The 21,078-nt window shown below is 43.2% G+C and overlaps 1 protein-coding gene across 1 annotated transcript; it reads left to right on the plus strand.

The window, feature by feature from the left end:
• Nucleotides 1–984: 984 nt before the first annotated feature.
• Nucleotides 985–21,039, plus strand: dot1l (DOT1-like histone H3K79 methyltransferase). The gene is made up of 28 exons (XM_035653430.1): nucleotides 985–1,346; nucleotides 5,985–6,028; nucleotides 6,144–6,218; nucleotides 6,578–6,641; nucleotides 6,972–7,200; nucleotides 7,569–7,663; nucleotides 8,239–8,301; nucleotides 8,400–8,455; nucleotides 8,833–8,912; nucleotides 10,119–10,187; nucleotides 10,278–10,384; nucleotides 11,301–11,342; nucleotides 11,450–11,545; nucleotides 11,738–11,960; nucleotides 12,118–12,231; nucleotides 12,628–12,719; nucleotides 12,925–13,026; nucleotides 13,662–13,799; nucleotides 14,050–14,175; nucleotides 14,480–14,919; nucleotides 15,056–15,152; nucleotides 15,284–15,433; nucleotides 16,791–16,833; nucleotides 16,992–17,611; nucleotides 17,901–18,106; nucleotides 18,277–18,350; nucleotides 18,444–19,133; nucleotides 20,834–21,039. Exons 1-28 carry the CDS (start codon nucleotides 1,266–1,268, stop codon nucleotides 20,839–20,841), a joined length of 4,224 nt encoding a protein of 1,407 aa, XP_035509323.1. The 5' UTR covers nucleotides 985–1,265; the 3' UTR covers nucleotides 20,842–21,039.
• The last annotated feature ends 39 nt before the right edge of the window (nucleotides 21,040–21,078 follow it).

Genomic DNA, 21,078 nt, shown 5'->3' on the forward strand with positions numbered 1-21,078 from the left:
TCTGTTGATTAAGGTATGTGAGATGGTGAGTGAGTGTGGTGTAGTTGTTTGTGTTCCTAAATGAATGTGGTTACGTTATATAGATTTGTGAGTTCTCGTTTGGAAGTTCAATATATGGAATGTTGTAAGTTGATATATGGTTTTGTTTGATGAATATTTTTTAAATTTCTTTAACTATTGTATTGTAGCAGTTAAGGATTTTTGTGTATTCATATTATTAATCAATTAATAGTAACTAATATCTTGTGGAGGTGAGGTGAGGTTTTGTTTAGTTGTTTGGTCGTTTGGTTGTTTGTTAGTTTATATAGGTTGATGCATTGTTTTGCTGGTGTCGGGTTATTTGCGGGTATAGTATGTGTTGGGTTTTGCATTGTTTACTCGTATGAGAAGAGATTTAATGAGGGTGAGATATATATTGGGGTTTTATATGGGTTGAGGGGTTCAGGCTGTGGTTGAGTCGGAGAGGAGAGTAGAGTAGATGAGTAAAGTGGTCGTGGTGAGGTTGTTGTTGTATATTGGTGGTTTGAGTTATTGCGGGTATCTGTTGTTAGTGATAGATAGATACGATAGATAGATACGATAGATAGATAGATAGATCAAGATAGATAGATAGATACGATAGTTTATATATAATAATAAATATATGCTTGCTGTGTATAAATATTTGTATTTTAAGTAATTAATCAAATATTAACTATATATATATATAGTGTTATATATAGATATATCTATATATAACTATATCTATAATATTTATATAATATTATATATATATATAACTATATATATATATATAGTGTTATATAGATATAACTATATTTATATAATATTAGTATTTAACTGGAAACAGTCGTGACGCTCCCTGTGCCCTCACGCGCCGTGGGACGGGTGCTCGCTCGTGCTCGCTGTTGCTGGCCCACGCGCTGAGATCACGTCGCTGACGTCACTCCCCCGCTGCCATATATATATATAAATTCATGCCGGGCAAGATGGCGGCGATACGGACGATGTGTTATTGCCAGTGGACATAAACAGGCATTTTATTCAAAATATACAACCGAGGCAGATTCATTCACACACTCGGTCGCATCGTGGGTGTGTTTACCGCGCAACGGGCGTCGACGTCTTTTTTATTCGGCGCGTTTCTCGGTTTTCTTTCTCACACAATGTTCACGTTGTAGCTCGCTCGCTAACCGACCAGCTGGCTAACAGAGAGCAGTCACTAGCTAGCTATCTATCACAGCCAAGCCGCCGTGAAGTGGAGAATGGGAGAAAAGCTGGAGCTCAAGCTCAAATCTCCGGTCGGAGCAGAACCCGCTGGTTATCCCTGGCCATTACCAGTATACGTGAGTGTTAAACCTTTAAAGTAACCGGGCACAGGTTTACATTTTGTCTTTGTTAGTTAGCTCTGTGCTAACACTGGCTAGCTGCAGGAACCATGGCACGCTCGTCCGGAGAATCAGGTCATACTGGTCGAGATGGTGACAGACATGTCGGTGTGTCGGCCAGCGGCGGCGACTCATCACACATTGAGCTTGTTTTGTGTTTGGGTATTTTTTTCAAACCTGTGCTAGCAGGAACTATTCTCAGAGTGTAGTTGGTAACACAGACACTACGGTACATTTGAGCAGAGTTACTTTAACGTTACTAGGTAGCGACAAGTTCAAACATTATTATTATTATTGACGCTTCAGCCGACGCTTAACATCCAGCATCATGTCGGCCTCACTGTAACTCACTTTCTGCCCAAAGTGTCTCGGTTATTATCTTTCATGTTCCTACTGAAAACAGTGGACCCAAGTTGTAGATAAATAGGTTGTACCTGTTTTCTCTGCTCGGATCCAGTAAACAATCAATGTAGAGACCAAGGTGTGTGTGTGTGTGTGTGTGGACTCTTTGAGCTCTGTGTTTATAGATGCTGAAGCATGTGAATGTCGCATTCCTCTAGTGCTTTCTGTGTTTAGTTATTTCATGACATCCCTGTGATTAGGACCAGCTGGTGGTGTTTGGTGGTTTACACACTATACATCCATCTGATCCCTGATCTGTCCATTCCAGAGCAGTAATAGTCGAGGTTGCCAAGAAAAGGGACTTATTTGACTTGTATTTCCACGCAGCGTGCTGTCAACACGTCATTGCATTTGACTCATTGAAATGAAACGGAAAGGGAAGCGGTTGAAAGTTTTGTGGTCTGTTCAATGGTGTATAAAGGTAACTTAAACTGTGTTTCTCATTTATAGTAACTGCGGTGAGACGGTCGGTGCTGACTGAAGAAAAGCTGAATTTCTTAGAATGTCTGAATGGGGTCTTTTCGGTATATCTCCTCTCAGCCCACACTGTACTTTCGTCTGGCAGTCAAGGAAGTTCCGTCATTTAGTTTGTTTATCCCCGCCATCACAATATGAACTTAATGAGTTTGAAGTCGCTGAGTTATTTGTTGATGTAATCAGCCTCGACTCTGTGCTGTGGCTGACACAGTTGACCCTCCCTCTACACCAAACCAGTGTGATAACACTCAGTTACACCCTCGAGGACTTACTGCCTCGTCCATTTCCCTATGTTGTGGTCTGTGAGGACAAACGCATGAGCAAGCATGTCAGGAATTTATACTGTTTGACTATACTGTTGACCTGCATGTTTAGCTATTTATACTGGGACTAGCAGTCGTGCATTGAATTAGAACCAGCTGATGGTCCTGCATGTGGAGTTCTGCAGTATGGAGCCTATTCATGCGGTGCTCTCCTCCTGTTATCAAAGGGGAAAAGACTTCCTCTCTTTTCCCCTCCTCATGTCCATATGGTCAACTCAACAGGGAGGCACATACAAGTGACTCCTATTCAGCAATGTTGCATTAATAGGTTTCAATAACACATGCCAGTATCTGTGCTCAAGTTGTTTTTGTTTTTTTTCCCAGTCACGTTTGGTGATGAGTATTTACCCTTGTTGAACTGCTTGCTGGTAGAAACAGATCCCACTCCATGTAGATTCATTCTTCACTCCCACAGAGCATTAAGATTGCTTATCTCACCCACAGAGCATGAACACAGCGTTGTCTGTGTTTTGATACACACACACAACATGGCTGTTGTACAGACTGTTGCAGTATAAAGGAGTGTTGCTCTACTCCAGAACCCAGAATGAAGCCCATAAAAACACATTTTTCTTTCTTTCATTTGCTCTGTGTTTCTCCCTGTCTCTCACTAAATCCCCACATCTGTGCATCTATAAATGCTTCCATATGAAGAGTACCTCTGGTGTGGTGCAGCTCTTTGTCCATCTGGTTCTGGGTGTGGGTACTAGCCAGGCCTACATAGCATTTAAAGACACGCTGCTTCTCAAATACTGCTGAATGTTTTTGGTTTGGTGCTCACCTGAGTACTTGGCCTATTATTTCCAAGGCTGCTCTTAGCTCCTTGAAATCAGGTCTCATTGCAGCACTGAAATGGAAAAACAAAAGGCAACTGTCATGCTGCTGTGCTTATGGAAGTAACTTTATGCACCACATTTCTATGTTGGAGCCTGGCAGCCAGCCAGTGCAGGTCAGTTGAATAGCAGACACTCTGTGTCGTCAAGTGTCGTCTAAGTTAAACAAATGAATGTCTAAACGGCTCCTGTGGGTGGCAGTATGTATGTAATCACCACATAAAGAGTGTTTCACAAATGAAAAGACATAAGAGAGAAGCTAGGTCCTGTTTTATATATCCAGTTAGTTAGTTGCCACCAAGAGAATTAGTTTTCTAACACTTCTGTTTCGCAGTAAGCAAAAGTAGTACATGGGTGTAAGTGGCACGCCTGCCTTAGTCATTTGTTCTCGTGGGCTGCTGAGCTATACGTAGTGGAGCAGGGTGTAGCGTAAAACCCCTACACCCACGATGTGTCACACTGATGTTAGAAGAGATTGACCAAAGAGGTGGTGTAGAGAGGAGGAGTCGTGCATGCGTCAGTATACCCACGGTGGGGAGAGAGGAGGGTCTCCTGTTCTTTTTGTCTGACTCTCGCTTTCAGCCTGTGTTTATTTTTAGCAGCAGCCCTGTGCTGGTGTTGCTGTGTGCCGTCTTTGTGCGAGCAGGTGACCTCCCCCCATTCGGCATCTCATTCGCTCGCTCACACAGTCTCTTTCATGCCCTCACACCTCGTCTACCTTGCTTATTCAGGGGAACACAGTGTTTTCAAATCTGTTGTGCCCATGTGTGTCGAAGAAGCTGTTTATTAGCACCACAGCTAGCAGCTAGCTTGATAATATAGCTGTAACCGGAACATTGTGCCGACAGAAGAAGTAGGAGATTTCCTGTGTTACCATGCATATTTGAGTGTGTGCGCATGCATGTTTGAGTTTTGGCGGAAGTTTGCGTAGTAGTGGCGGGCAGTATTGAGCGGGAAGCCGGGAGCTCCAGGCTGTGAGCTGTTAGCAGCGGCTGCTGTGCCAGGCCTCAAACAGCTGACAAATACCAGCCCCCCCCCTCTCTCTGGCCCCCTCACTTTCCCCTGTGTCTAGGTCTTCTTGCTTTCACTTTCTTTCCTTTTTCCCCTCTGATTTCTCCTCCTCTCTTACTTTCCCTCTCTTCTTTTCCTCCACCAGAGGCTCTCCTTGGCAGTGTGCTGGAGCAGGAGACAGAAAGTGGGTCAGTGGGTCAGCTCAGGCAACAGGCTCAGGCTGGCTGCACTCTGGGTGTAACATGAGCCCTATTACTCCCACAGAGCCGCTCAGCACTCTCCAGCTAAGATTACTAACTATAGATTCCCTGCACGGGATCAATATAATTCAACTTATCAAGCTTTTTTTCTAGACTAAAGTGCATTTCTAACCTGATTTACCTGAATTGGCTTTCTCAGGCAGGGTTCGGAATAGTCTGATTAAACTGAATCTTTCATTACCTTAACCGTTGTTAACCTGAATGAAGTTTACAGTTACTCCAGATTAAATTAAACTTTAGATTAAATATAAAAAGTTTTTTTTTTTTAAAGGATAAAAAGGTTTAATTTGAGATGAATGCTGCCTGTCAATAGAGACACATGATTTATGTGACAAACAACCACTACAAGACAGACTACTGCCCGGACACTGTCAATAAGAGAGACATTATTTCACTGCTGTAGTGCCTTCAGATTCCACCACATTAGGGACTTTTTCTGTGTTCGTAAACTGACTCCAAAGTTAAGAAGTCACCAATCCAATTTAAGATAGGTCTCATAAAGCCACTTTAAAACCACAATGATTGTAGTTTAAGGCACAGTTGGGTTTGCACCCAAACTGAAAACCTGTACTGAAACCCTAATGCAGTCAGTCATTTATTTTATTCTGAAATTCAGGTATATCTGAGTGTTGTGTCTACATACCTCTGCTTTGATACAAACTGACAACTCTATGAATGTACAGGCTTATATAATAGACTGAATGCTTCATTCACAGTGTAGTATGTGTTGTAAACATTGACAGAGTTCCTGTGTAGTATAAACAGCATTCAGTGACAGTGTGTCTGCTGTTATATGTCAGAGAGGAGAATCAGATCAACATTTCTTTTTATTTGTGACATTTCTCTCTATCATAGCAGTAGATTTCAAGATGACATTTGTATTTTAAAGATGCTAAAGTGGTAAACTTCAATGACATACACCTTGATTGCAAAAACAATTGAATGATGCAGACAGATGTGCATGGTAGTGGTAGTCTTTATTGTCTGTATTGTGCTACCTGGCTTGTCGAGTTCCGCATATTTTAAGGAAACACTGTTTGAACCATATATGCCCTCTTGCCAATTTATTAGATACACAGATCTTAAACCAATGCAGTGTAATAAAACAGTTCTGCAATAAATTCTACCGCCATTAAAGGCTATAATGTTCAGTTTCTGTTGGGACTGTTTTTGAGAGGTGATGATTGAACTTGATGGTGGATTTGGAGGCTGTAGTTTGTGGTGAACGTTTGAATTGAATGTGTCATACTGCTCGCTGTTGAACATGTTATTCCCCCTCTCTGTTGTCAGGATAAACACCATGATGCTGCTCATGAAATCATCGAGACCATTCGGTAAGTGACCTTTCCTCTCAGTGACTCAACTGCATACTCCCACATTCACACATACAGTAAGTGACTGTGTCAGGTGTATGATCTAGTGACGCTTTTATGTGTGTACTTTCTCTAGGTGGGTGTGTGAGGAGATCCCAGACCTCAAACTGGCGATGGAGAACTACGTACTCATTGACTACGACACCAAGAGGTGAGCCTAGGGTCAAAATCTGTTTATGTGATTGACACTGAAACAACAAACCAGAAAACATCATAAAAGGACTTTGAATATTATGAGATTTAAAAAAAACTTCTTGCAGGGTTAACACTTTAATCAAGGCAGGCAACCTGCCTGTGTGAAAATTTGTTTTTAATTTTTCAAAGATTAGTTTCTAAGGCCAAAAATGGAACTGAAAATACTCCATGTCACACTTGACACAAGATTGCAAGTGGAGTATTTCAGAGTTACATAAATAATGTTCTTTGGAAGTCAGTGGAAAATGGTCTGGCACGTGGGATTTTATCTTGTACAAAAAAAATGATGATGAATTTCTCTTTTTCTTCTCACAGCTTCGAGAGTATGCAGAGGCTTTGTGACAAGTACAACAGGGCTATCGACAGCATTCACCAGCTGGTGAGTCTGTGTAAGGGGGTTTTTAGACCTGTGTAGGTAAAGTGAATGTGAAAACAGTAGCAACAACACTGTAATGCTGTACTGTAGGTGTATTCACTTTAAGATCTTTAATAAGCGCAATTGCTATCTAGTCTAAAAATTCTCAAAAACACTTCTTCATAGATTTTGTTCAGAAGTCTGCATTAAAAAAAAAAAACATGTAGCATATTCTCTTGTCCCTCTCTTTGAAAGACCAGCATCAATTAGTAATGTCTACACTCTCATGCATGGAGCAATATGCCTTGATTGGAGTGGTTTTTGTGTCATTAAATATATAATCCCATCTTTCAGTGGAAGGGGACCACCCAGCCCATGAAGCTGAACAAGCGTCCTTCCAACGGGCTGCTGAGACACATCCTACAGCAGGTGTACAACCACTCAGTGACAGACCCGGAGAAGCTGAACAACTATGAGCCCTTCTCCCCTGAGGTGTACGGAGAGACCTCTTTCGACCTGGTTTCTCAGATCATCGACGAGATGGAAATGATGGAAGATGACACCTTTGTTGACCTCGGCAGTGGTTAGTCCGCTGTTATTTTGGGACGTTCAGGTTTCAGAAAGAATTGATCCAACAAAGCTTTTACATAACACCATTTCTGCTCTTCGAAGCCAAATGACCGAGTAGGGATGGGGACAAAAAGCCCCCAAAAAGTCAGATATGTAATTGTTTATATTTTACTAATTGGGGAGTGGGAAGAGTTTTTTTATAAACAAATGAGAAAGAATTAATGTTTGATTTCTTTTTTTAAAGAACAATGATGATGTTTAGAGTTGTGGAGAAGGACAGGATGAGAGAAAAAAGTGGTTTTCAACATAACTGTCAAGTTAAAAATAAAGTGTCTTTGACTATCTGGTGTAAAACATAAACCTATTGTTTTTTATTTTCAGGAGTGGGGCAGGTAGTGCTGCAAGTTGCAGCAGCAACCAACTGTAAACACTACTACGGTGTAGAGAAAGCAGACATTCCAGCTACCTATGCAGAGGTAACTACATGCATATCTGGCAGAACAAGAGGAGTATTCCAGAAAAGGAGCATAGAAAGAGTGTCTCCATTCAGACAGATGTTGCTGTGTGAAAAGCCACTGCTTCCTCAGGCACTGTAGTGAACGCAGTGAGATTGCCACTGCACACAGCTCTGGTGAACACACAGTAGTCTGGCAAAATAGTTTTTCCAAAGTTGATTTTCCAGTTCACATTTCATTACCCTGTAATAACACACACACACACACCTGCACGGACGCTTGCACTATGCCAAGGTGCTATTCTTAGTCTAAATGTGTCCTGACTTCAGTTAATCTAACCAGCTGCAAATAAACTCAAAAGCTCAACATTCGTTATTATAGTGAAGGACACAGGCTTTTAGTCATGCTGGTGTCTGTGAACCCTGAACACAATATCCGGAATTTCACTAAAGAGCTCTTGTTAACTCACTAATCCTCCTTCCTGAAAATGCCTCTGAAGCACACACATCCTGTGCTGATAGCTGTTTTTTATTTTTATTTTTTTACTTTTAGTAATATTTTGTTTTGGATATTAATATTCAGATTCTATCTTTCAGTCCATGGATAAAGAGTTTAAAAAGTGGATGAAATGGTATGGGAAGAAACATGGGGAGTACACAGTAGGTTGAGTCTTATTTACTCTTAATGCACAATTTGAATATTGGGTGTTCTGCAGATCCACATGTATTCAGGATTTTTACCCCTCTGTTTCTTTCAGCTGGAGAGAGGTGACTTTCTGTCTGAAGAATGGAAGGAACGGATCGCCAACACAAGGTGGTATATTAACCCTGGTCCCAGTAACAATTTTCATTTATTTCCAGACCATTTATAAACTTAATTTATACATCGAGGGACTAAACACATTAAAAAATGCTGTATATTGTAAAGCGGTCTAATATGTGGCATATTATTGAGGAAAGGGTCAGTCAGTATAATAAATACTAACATTATTTTAATTGCTTTTAACACTGTGTTCAATGTGTAGGTCTTCTATATGAACGATTTATGAGAAAGTTAACAATCCTTTTATTAAACGTGTCCTCAGAACTTTGCTTAAAACATATTCCCCTCTCAAAACTTGACTTTCAAGGTAAAGCCTTTTTTACTACAAACTGTAGTTCTAAAATGTTTTTTTTTTGTCTATCTTACAGTATTATTTTTGTGAATAACTTTGCCTTTGGTCCAGAAGTAGATCACCAGCTGAAGGAGCGCTTTGCTAACATGAAGGAAGGTTAGTGTTTTTCATCCAACTTCTACATTGTTTTGGCAACTAATTGTGGCCTATAGCCACAGGCATCCCAAGTGTTCCCAAAAAGAGCTGCAGTATATTAACTTTAAAGTACAGAAATACACACACACACTCATATACATACAAGGGTTTACATTCTAGAGAGTGAAAACAATGGTCAGGATCAAAATGGTCAAATTATATGTTCTTTTATTAGTAAATTCTTTTTCAATATATTAAATAATCACTCATGAGTGGTCAGCAGCTGTCAATAATACATTAATATAATTAATTGTAATGCAAAATTGGCCGACTGCCAGTGGGCCATGGTGTGGCAGCCTTTGAGGCACCACATTAATGAAATGCAAGGCAACTTTTTCTAAAATGGGATGTAACATTAGGCAGATATGGGATTATTTTGCCATTTGAGCCTCACTTTGTCATTTAGGCTTAAAACATGAGTGGATTTACAAATGAAAAGTCTTGCCAACATACTTCTGATGATGCATCATGTCCAACCGTAAGAACAGTCAGTAAAAACTGGTTTGATTTAAGGTTATTTATGATGGAAAGTAGTTTTAGTACATTTTAGGGGATACTTAAACGATAATAACATACACATTTCAAAAACCTCCTGTAACTTCAAGCATTTTCTAATGAGATGCAAGTATGGGATTCTTATTCCTTTAACCCCCACAGTGTGCCATGTGTTAATTTGTCATTTAAAATGTCATTGTTTGACTTGTATGGCAGAGCATATGGTTGATGAGCCTCAAACAAAGTGAGACCTTTTATGAGGCATCAGGAGTAAACTGATCAAAGGTCAACAAATAAGGCTTTTAAATAGATGGTGCTGATAGAAAACATCAAGGTTTGGCGTTAGTAGCACTGGGAGCGACGCCTTGGCTCACTGGAAAATAAATATTTATTCAGCTGTTCTCATTGGTGATTAAAATAACAATGGCTGATTGTATCCAGTAGCCACTGTGTCAACTTTTGGCACTTGACCTTTGAACTCACAGCTGCACATCACTGCTTGACTCTGTTTTGACAATAAGATGAATGTATCTATGGATTACCGCCTCCAATTTGGAATTGATTCTATTTCATATTGTGTAGTGAGCCATACTAGCTACTGTATAGATCTTGAATTTATCAGAAGAAAATGCATTTATTAATTTTGTTTATTTGTTGTTTTTTTGTTTCCAGGTGGGAAAATTGTATCCTCCAAACCTTTTGCACCTTTAAATTTTAGAATAAACAGTCGAAACTTGAGTGGTAAGTACAATAATTAGTGAAAAAGCAGATTTCAGTGTCTCATGCTTCCTTAGATTTGCATCTGACATGTTATTCCTCTCTGTCCCACAGATATTGGCACAATAATGCGTGTGGTGGAGCTTTCTCCACTCAGGGGCTCTGTGTCCTGGACTGGAAAGCCAGTTTCCTACTACCTGCATACCATAGACCGCACCATAGTAAGCACTAAAGGTCTTGGAGAAGGACCCGAATGCAGAGAGTACAATTTCTATTAGAGGAGAGCTTGACAAGCAGTACAAACACATTATACATTAGAGACAAACAGTAACCTAAACTCAAGAGATAGGTTGCTATAATAACAGCTGGTGTTGTGTTAATGAGTAGTCAGTCCCAGGAGTAAACAATCTGAGGAGGGTTATACAGGGTAACACGTGCATTAGATAACATTGATATATGTGTCACTCTGGTAATTGGTTAAAATAATCCCTGGTTACCAGTGGGAATCCCAGTGAGAGAGCTGGCAGGCTGCCTAAAAGTGCTGATGATCTTGTTCTGTGTTACCATCTGAATTGGATGTGGCTGCTCTCTCATCACTCTAAATGATTTGTGGCATATTCATATCTGAGGGTGGGTGGTGTAACATGGTATGAAGAATGGTACTACAGTAAATGTAGTGTACATGCTCTATATATGGATTTGACTTTTTAGAAGATGATTTAGAGGATGGTTAAGCAAGGTTGGGTGAGTAAAGGCAAATCAAGTTCAAAGAGCAAGCAGTGACAAAGGGTGACTAATCAAAAGCTGATCACAACCATAGACCTCATGCATGTAGGCTTTGTACCTGCGTTAATGCAAATGACTGATTCTCGGCATTAATTATCTAAATATCACAGAAAGGGGAAAAAAACAATGAGCTGTCATTTTCAGTAAAAACTTTGAGTCAGTCATTTTTAGGTATAATGAGAGGTATGACATTCCTGCAATCAGGTTACAACCACAAGTGTGGAATAACAAGATATTTAAAGTAGATTTAAACACCATGATTGTTTTAAATTGGGTGGAATGTAAATTCTTGTAAAAGTATAGAAAATAATATTCTAATATCCACATCCACATTATTGTCTTGTCTTTCAGCTTGAAAACTATTTTGCTAGTCTCAAAAATCCTAAACTCAGGGTAAGTCATTTTCTTCCTCTTTAGTGTATCAACAATGTCACTGTACTCACTATATTTTGTGTGTCAAAGTATTAAATGTATGTGTAAAAAACTTAATCTTATGTTAGGAAGAGCAAGAGGCAGCTAGGCGACGTCAGCAGAAGGATACGAAGGACAGTAAAAGCAATAGCACCACGCCCACAAAACCGAAAGAACAAAACAAGGTAGGACATGCCCGGATTTATAAAACTATGCAGGAAGCGTTTCCCAGGGGATTGAATATTAATCAACTTTAAGTGCTGCTTTTAAGTTTTGCTATATTGTCTGCCATTTTGCTACTGAAATGTTTCTCTCTTGGCTTATAGTTACTTTGACTTAACGTTTTACGTACACGTGTTTGTCCGTGCGTATTACAGCAGGACTCCTGTGGTGAGGAGGAGCGTCCTAGCTTGGTGACAGTGGTCAAGCCTTCTGCCAAACCCCGAAGAGCCCGCCTCCTCTCAAAAGGTCGCAAGTTGAACAACAAGAAACGTGGTCGACCCAAGAAAGCTGCCCCGGCTGCTGAGAAGAAAAACAAGAAAAATCAGAGTGCTTTGGATTTGCTGCACGCAAAGACCCTTTCTGCAGCACCCCCTCAGGGTCAGTGGACACACACACACACACACACACACAATATGTTAGATATTATCTTCAGGCTTAATAACAGTAGACATTTGCTTTTTCAAAAATCAATCTTAAGCTTACAGAAAACACTAATGTCCTCAGTTTAACATAAATATGCTTCTTGTGTGTACAGATGCATACCGGCCACCTCAGAGTCCGTTCTACCACCTACCTCCCAAGGTCCAGCACTATCCCCCTAGTCAACTGTTGTTGAGCCCGACTCCTCCTGGTCTGCAACAACTGCTTGGTGAGCTGATGAAGAATCTGTTATGCTCAAACTTCTTGTGAATATTATGCCAGACCTTGTTCAAATCAGTCTACAAAATATGGTTCATTTAATTAAAATTGATGATGTTATTGTTACATTTATGCTTCAATATGGGCAGATGATCTGGCCCAAATAACTTGATCTCTGTATCTACACTCTTAAATAATGTTCAAATATGTAAGATATTGTGGGGAGCAGAATTAGCAAATTAGTTTATTTGTTCTTAAACATTTAATCATCCTTAATATGGAATAAGACTGTATGTTATTCTGTTCAGCGTCTGGGCTCTCTTTCCCCAAAAACCTAACTAATAGTATATCCTCTGTGTTTGCTCTCTTGCTCCCTCTGCATCCCCAAACTACATTGTTTTTTCAGATAACATCAAAGTCCAATACCTCCAGTTTATGGCCCACATGAAGACTCCTCAGTACCGCTCCAACCTGCAGCAGCTTTTAGAGCAGGAGAAGGTAATCAGTAATTACAGACATGTAACACACTGATTTGATACTGCTGCAGTTTTTGTCGAACCTATTACTACCATATCATGCCAACACATATTAAGTGGCATGTATTCAAGTAAATGTTACCTGCCTTAAAAGTAATCTTTAATGATCTAACTGTCTTGTGTTTTGTTGCCCAACCTTACCTATATTTTTGTTTTTCTGTCTCTAGCAAAAACACAGGGACCTGTCGGGGCAAGCAGAGCAGCTTCACTCTGTCTGTCAGTCTCACAAGGTTAAGATCAAAGGTCTCTTTCAGACCAAACTAGATGAGGTGAGAACTGCTACTTTATTACCCACTAATCTTTTATGTCTCTCATTTGTGCTTTAACTGTTATTTTATTTTGAAGGAATTAGGTATACACAGAAATCATTTGCCTTGCCAAGTATATCATACAATTAGTGCTTAAATATAGCTATTTGACAACCCGAGCTGCTTATATCCCTTTGCATTTTTATCCCATTTGCAGATGAACATAGTTTAAACAGACAGTGAAACACAACTTGACTGCGAGAGAGACAGAGCATACATTTCCTGCAGTGCTGTGTTGTAGTTTGCATTAACTTAACATTAAGCTCCATTGGTTGAAGCTTCACATCTGTTGCACCTGAGACAAGCATAGCATCCCTGTTGGGTGTGGTCAGATATTTGCTTCGTCTAATTACACCCTACAGTTGTGTCAGGTTACAGTGATCACACCCTGGACACACATCAGTTTAATGCAGCAACCTCCAGTGGTTGAAGTTGTCCAACCACTGGAGGTCAGCAAAGTCAGGGTTTCACTGATGTTAAACTGGTCTGAGGGATTATGTGCTTGTTGTTGATATATGACTCTGTGCCTGTGTGTGTGTGTTGTGTGTGTGTGTGTTGTGTGTGTGTGTTGTGATGTTTGTGTGTGTGTGTGTCAGTTGGGAGTGAAAGCATTGACAGTGGAGGACCTGCTGCAGGCCCAGAAGGAGATTTCAGCCCACAATCGTCAGCTGAAAGAGCAGACAAAGCAGCTTGAGAGAGACATGGCCTTGCTGAGAGACCACAGCCTGCTACTGGTGAGACATCAGGGCTTGCTACCATGTTGTTGTAACCTTCCCCTTTTACTGCAGCATTATCACCCGTGGTTCACACCTGTTGCCCTTCGTGCTTCTCTGCATTTGTGTAATGGTGGTTGAAGCCCTAGTTCGGCTCTAGTTTGTATAACACCACCTTGCCCTTAAAGCCAGTGTTGACTTTTATTTCACTTGCTAGAGCATCGTCCAAGCAAACAAATGAAGGAAAGTGTGTATGTTTGTTGTTTTCCAGCTGAAGTCCCGATGTGAGGAACTAAAGCTAGACTGGGGCTCTTTGTGTCTGGAGAGTTTGTTGAAGGAGAAGCAGGCACTACGTAGACAAATCTCTGAGAAACAGAGACACTGCTTGGAGCTGCAGGTACACAGTCCACCTCGTCAATTTGTTTGATTCTTTTCCAAATGCTTGTATCTTTCTTCCACCTCTTGCATACTCCTCCAAACGTACTTTGTACTCTGGCTTCTTCTTCCGTCCTGCCGCCCCCTTTCATCTGTCTCACGAGCTCTTCAGAGATGTTCAGAGGAATTAGTCTTGTCACCTAAACTATAAATAAAATGTAGCTTTCAGGAACAGTTGATGAATTGCTGTCACAAACATTTTCCTAGACGTTTCAGCATTGTTACCGTTTTCTTGTGTAACGGCTCCCCCTGGTGTCTGTTTGTAGATCAGCATTGTGGAGCTGGAGAAAAGTCAAAGGCAGCAGGAGCTGCTTCAGCTCAAATCCTACAGCCCCTGTGATGGCTCCCCATACAGAAAGAGCCTGGAATCGCGCTCTTCCACAGACATGGACTCTTCTAAGCTTGGCCTGTCCTCAGCCCCAGCCCTCAATGGTGTCAGCCCAGAGCTGTCTATCAATGGCACCAGCTCACCCTGTTTTGACCGGGCCAACACCAAGGGGGAGCTTCTTTCTCGCTACCTGCCCATCTCCCCGGACCATGAAATTGTACCCGCCACCCCTGATGCCCGGCAGAGGCAGCAAAGTTCCTCCTACGCTCTTCCTGATTACACACGCTTCTCCCCTGCCAAGATTGCCTTGCGGAGGCATCTTAACCAAGACCCCACTGCCTCGGCTCACTTGAGAGGTCCAGGGCTGACCGCACACAGGTTGGTTGGCACTAAATGCTCCCAATTTTCAATATGAACAATATTATGTTTATATTTTTGTCTCCAAGTGGCTCCCTAAGGCACATACAGCTAAGTAGTTGCAACTAAATTAGCCTGTTTTTGTTTGTTTTTTTAGGGAATTGGGTGCTGTTAACTCTCCACTTGGAGTCAAACAGAACTGCCCCTCTCCAAATGCATCTGATGCCCAGAATACTCCTAAAAGTTCTGAGAGGGTAAATGTTTGTCCTTCTTTGCTGCGCTTACACTGTTGATCCATCTGTAAGCATACAGTTTTCTACATTCCTTGCAGTATTTGGCTCTCACTGTTAACACGCATTAATTTTCCCTTTGCTCTCTTCTATAGGGTGGGAAGGAGAGGAGCCCGTCTGTTCAAGGTGACAACAGCATTACCAGCCTTCCAATAAGTATCCCTCTGAGCACTGTCCACCCAAGTAAATTACCAGTCAGCATCCCTCTGGCCAGCGTGGTGTTGCCCAGTCGTGCTGAGAGACTGGTGAGTACAATGACAGTAACTACATTACCATACGACACTGATGTACCTCTACATCTACCTGCTCCAGATGTAATAAATGAAATGTCTTGTGAAGAGTTATATTGGTGTGTACACAAGTAAGATGGGTTATGTTGGATCATTTTGTTGTTGTTACACTGTGATATACAGGCTGTGACAAATTAAAGGAAAAACATGAATAAATGAGTTGAGAAACATAATGAATGCACTATACAACTAGTTTACCTTCAAATAACAGCTTCAACATTGTTTTGGTGGTACACTCAGATAGATAATGGTGCCTCTTCCGTTCCCAGTCTAAGCCTAAGTGCGGAAGAACACTTTACGGCACTACGTCACATACCACCAACTGATTTCAGTGAATTTTGATGGACAGATTGCTAAAGTAGCTGTTACTTTACTGCTGCTAATCATAGCTGCCGTTCAGCTCATTTAGCCATGAAACTAGCCGGCTGTGTCTGACAAGAGGGCGGACAAGAGTAAATATCGGACTGGCTTTTTGTCGTTAGCGAGAGCTTTGCGAAATAACAGCAAGACAGATGGCGAGCTCGCTTTTTTGCTGTTGGACTGGAAATTTGTTAAATATTGTGGTCGACAGCACACATTTGATGACTGTGATGCTCATGCATTATATGTATATGTATATGTATATAGGCATATTATATGTAAGGATAAACAAGCAACTCCTCAGGTGGCTGCCAAACGTGTTGGCAAGGAGAATCTGTCAACGATTACATAACGAGGGATATTATAGTAGGGTTGCTGTGCATAAACCCCTCAATACAAAGCATAATGCACATTTAAGAGTTCAGTGGTGCAGAAACAATAGGCGCCAGTCTACAGAAATATGGAAAAAAGTGATGGTGATGGTCAAATGAGTTACTGTTCACTATATTCCCAACAAGTGGGCGAGTGCATGTGTGAGAGAACAGTACAGGCCAGAATGCTTGACCCCTACAGTGAGTGGATCTGGTGGTTCTGTTATTCTGTGAAGGAGTTTTTCTGGCATGGTTGGGGTACGCTTGGAGGGAATGGTCACTGCAAATCAAGGGGTCTCTTCCAGGATGATAATGCCCAACACCTTTGACCTATGGGAGAATTTTGATTGACGTGTTAGACAGCGCTGTCCACCACCCTCATCAAAACATCTAATGAGGGGATATCCTCTGGAAGAATGGCGTTCTATCTCCAGTAGAGTTCCAGAGTCTTGTAGAATCAATGCCGAGGCGCACTGAAGCTGTTCTGGCGACACATGCTGGCCCAACACCTTACTAAGACACTACATTCGTTTTTCCTTTAATATATCACTCGTCTGTGTTCTCTGCATTCATAATTTCAGAGAAGTACTCCGAGTCCTGTGTCTCAGGCAGGTCAGACCAACGGTAAGGATTACCCTTCAAACACTTGATATATTGTTTACATATTATATTCACTACTATTAAGATGGAATGATCTCTAACTTGTTATAGGTTTGATATTTGACTGTTTTCTTACTGTGCATCTTTAACCATCAATCATCAACGGTTTGGTCTCTGTTTAGGATATTCAGGTTTGATGAATGGAGGTCCCCATCCTGAGGACTATAACGGTGCTTCTTCATCACCTCCTCCACACAACAGCACTCTGTTGACAGGACCAATGGGCCGAGGAGGTCCCATTCAGAGCCCTCCGCTCGGCACTGGAGGGGTGCTCCAGTATGCAGATGGACCCCCAAGGATTCTTCCAGAAGATGGACAGGATCACCAGGGCGGTGAATCCGACGCGGAGCCCCAGGACAGTGAACTGCGGAGGAGAATCTTCTTCTCTTCTTCCTCCTCTTCATCCTCGTCTTCCTCTTCATCAGGCAGTGGAGGCAGCGCGGCCGGAGGATCACGCCTCCACCATCACACTGGCAACTCAGCCAAGCAGGGATACCACAGTAACCATGGAAACCACCACCACCAGTCCCCCGGCACCCAACACACTCACCCACCCACACATACGTCGTCATCACACTCCTCTCACAGCCTGGGCTCTCAAGAGGGACGTAAGCGGGGGAGAAGGAAGCGCAGCTCCACAGTGGCTACTGTCACGGCCAGCGGATCCCCAAAGAGGAGGTCATTCCCCGGGCTCAGCTCCAACAACCACTCCTCAGGATCACCACTCAACATTAACTCCATGGTGAGTCACCAAAAGCATGAAGAGAGAAAATTGTCAGGAACCTCATATGACATGAAATTGATTTTTAAGGTTCCATTATGCAATATATTGAGTTTTAATGAAGTCGTGTATTTGAATAATCAGACCTTACAGACTTGTGTCTGATGAGCTCAGTCTGTCAACAATGCATCTTTGGTGCGTTAGATTTCTCTGTGGATGAGTGCAATGAGATTACGCTGTCACATTATTTCAGACTTGTTTTTATTGGTGTCATCAGGGTGCAATCTGCGGGTCCTTCTTCTCCCAACAGGTGAGCAACATCAACCAGCCTCTGGAGATCTCTGCCATCTCCTCCCCAGAACAGTCAAGCCGCAGCCCCAATGGACCTGACTTGGACCAGCCCCCCGTCTTGAAGAGAGAGCGCCCCCTGGAGCTCAATGGCACAGGTCGTTATTCCTCAGCCCCCAGCTCTGATGACGAGGACTCAGGATACCCTGCCGACAGCTCCAGTTCGCGGTAATATAGTCATTGTAATGTGAAGTTGAAGGTAACAACAATGTAACAGCCGAGCTGCCCTTTTTGCAAGCTTTGCAGGTCTCCATTACAGATTTAATAGGGCTCATGCACATTTTGTTGCAAACTTGTCACTGTGTTTGTTTTGATCGTTCGTGGTTCTTTTTCTCCAGAATTGAAAGAAAAATCGCCACTATATCCTTGGAGAGCAGAGATGGACCTGGTAGACTAGGGGACGGTGAAAGAGGTAAGAAAAGAAAATGTCACTTGTTAAAATAGAAACTTTATCCTGCACTTGTTCTACTCAACACAAAACCGTGTTTCTTTTTTCGTCCACTAGGCAGGAAATCTGGTAGCAGCAGTGGTAACAGCACAGGCAGCGAGGCCTCCTCTTCGTCCTCCTTGTCCTCTAACAGCAAGTGGAAATCCACCTTTTCGCCAATTTCCGACCCCAAACAACCCAACTCTGATCTGAGACAGGGGGGTTCTCCATTTGGCATGGGGGGGTCAAGCCGGGGCACAGACTCAGATTCTGACCACAAACAACAGCATCAGCAGGTGAGGAAAGGGAGTGATGGAGAGTGTTCCAGCTACATGACCGCCAACCCCTTCCTCAGTCAGGAGTCAGGGACCCGGGGTGGAGGTAGCGGCGGTGGTGGTGGTGCCCAGGGAGGCAGTGGTTCAGACCAACGCCAGGCCCTTCAGAAGCAGAAGGCCCCTCGTGACTGGGAGATGAAGACGAGCAGCAGCATGGCCAGTCAGAACCTCTTCATATCTGCCGCTGCCAGCAGTGGAGGGGGCATACTGAGTGGGAAGGTGGGAGGCAGTCCTGTAGCAGTTTCCTCAACCACAGGGTCTGTGGGACAGTACCTGGGGTCTCAGTTTCCACTTGGCGGGACCTCAGTGTTACAGTCCTTATTCGGAGCCCAAACCGGCGGATCCACGGTGAGTGGGACCCCGCGGCTCGTCAACGGACACTCTGCCCTGGGAAGCTTCTCCAGTGCTGGGCTGGCAGGGGGAGCAGCTGGAGGTGAGCATCACTAATAGATCATGTTGAGTTTTACCTTGGGGTCGTTATACAGCCTAGTGTGAGGTCGTTGTCTTAGCCTGGGGTCATGTTGATAAAGTAATAGAGCCAGTCTGAGGGAATGGGCCTGATAATAGAGCCAGGTAAGTGGAGGTCCAATGCTGCTGTCTTTCTGTCTGCCTCGCTTTGACATGGACTGGCTGCTTGAGTGCTGCAGTTGGAAACACCCTTAGAAAATGTTGAGTTTTAGCAGAATGAATATAGAGAATAAAAAAAAAAAAAAAATCAGTGATCAGTCTTCGAAATATGTGATTGACCATGAGTGAAGAACATGTTTTATATTATAACTATTACATTACAATGTTATCATTTTCTGTGGGTGTATCTGTTTGAGTTGTATGTCAGAGTCACTTCACTTGTAAGCAAAAATCTACCCAGAAATCAGTTTTGCTGTAATAAGAACTGTTTTAGTGCCATCCTAAATTGGCCACGCTGATTTGGTTAGTCACAGTGGACTGACTCTGTTTGCTTTCTGTGTGCTTGTCAAAGACTTGCTTGCCGCTATGCACAACCTGGCTCAGTCCTTGCTTCTCTCTTTGTCCCCCTCCCTCTCGCTCTCTTTGCCACTTGTATCTGCTCTCTCTTCCCTCTGTCTCCACTCTCTCGCCCTCCCCCTCCCCCTCCTTCCATTTCTGCTGTATGATTTGCAGGTATTTTTCACCACGTGGTCCCCACAGTGTCCTCCCATCAGTTTGGGGTGACGCTGCCCACCTCTGGAGGCCTCAGCTCTCTGCTCAGTCTCTCCTCCTCTTCCTCTACCTCCTCCCAAACCCAGCAGCACACCACTCCCCAACCAGCCTCCACGCGCCTGGCCTCCGTGTCCTCACCGCTCCCCCTCTCCCTGTCCCAGGCTCAGCACAGCCGCATCCAGTCGGTCCTGCATAGCGCTTCTCCTCCCACGCTCTCCCTGCCCCCTCCTCCACCCCTGCACAGCGTCCCCTCCTCCTCAACACCCACGCACTCTGACGTCCCGCCATCCTCTCGATCTGACTCCCTCCACTCCTCCCGTCTGGCCCATTCCTCTCTCCACCACCAGAGAGCACAGTCATCCCTCTCTCTCAACATCTCCTCCTCCACCTCTGCCTCCTCTGCCTCTGTCTGTGCTGCTGCCGCTACTGCTTCCCTCTCCTCCTCTCTGTCAACCTCCTCCTCGTCTCGTCCATTCGCAGTGCACTATTCCCCTCGGCTGCCCCCTCCACCACCGGCCAGCAGCTCAGGTGGTGGCGGGAGCATCTGGAGGACTCAGGGCATGCATGGTACCTACACCACCTCCCAGCTCCCTGGCTCCCGACCTAGATAGGGTTTGGGGGTGAGGGGAAGTGGGGGAGGGAGGATGGAGAGGAGAAGGGCAAAGGGCAATCAGAGGGTGGAAAGAGGGAGAGAATGAGAGAGAGAGAGAGAGAGAGAGACTGGTAGGGAGTGAGAGACAGGATACCTGTTTTCCTTGTGCTCCCACAAGCTGTTGTTCTTCTTGAACAAGGTAAGTAAATTCTTAGATTTAAAGTATAAACACCGTGCTCGATGATACGTTTTTGAGTGACAGGATGTATTATCGTGGTGGCTTTTTTTTGTGTATTGCCACGTAGAATCTGCCGGCCACTGAATCACTTATGCTGTCCTTTTGTTTCCTTTTGGTGTTTCAGGTAATTGATGAAAACTACCTCAACATTAAATAAACTATGCAAATGTCCAGGTGTGGACCAAGGCACTCTCCTCACTCACTGGTGCTTCGAAACGTCTGCACTACCCAACCGCCTCCAAGACCGGCTTCTGTACTGGGATCTCTGAAACACACACACTCACACACTCACACACTCACACACTCACACACTCACACACTCACACACTCACACACACACACACTCACACTCTCACAGCTCCTCCCTCG

The sequence above is a fragment of the Morone saxatilis genome, unplaced genomic scaffold, assembly GCF_004916995.1.
Source record: "Morone saxatilis isolate NCDOM2014 unplaced genomic scaffold, NCSU_SB_2.0 Contig12, whole genome shotgun sequence".
In the NCBI taxonomy this organism is placed as follows: domain Eukaryota; kingdom Metazoa; phylum Chordata; class Actinopteri; family Moronidae; genus Morone; species Morone saxatilis.

Excerpts from the sequence above, each read along its gene's own strand:
- dot1l (XM_035653430.1), top strand. The coding sequence starts at position 1,266 with ATGGGAGAAAAGCTGGAGCTCAAGCTCAAATCTCCGGTCGGAGCAGAA. Across the intron at positions 11,546-11,737 it reads AACCGAAAGAACAAAACAAG|CAGGACTCCTGTGGTGAGGA; the intron begins GTAGGACATGCC and ends TGCGTATTACAG. Across the intron at positions 18,107-18,276 it reads GCCGACAGCTCCAGTTCGCG|AATTGAAAGAAAAATCGCCA; the intron begins GTAATATAGTCA and ends CTTTTTCTCCAG.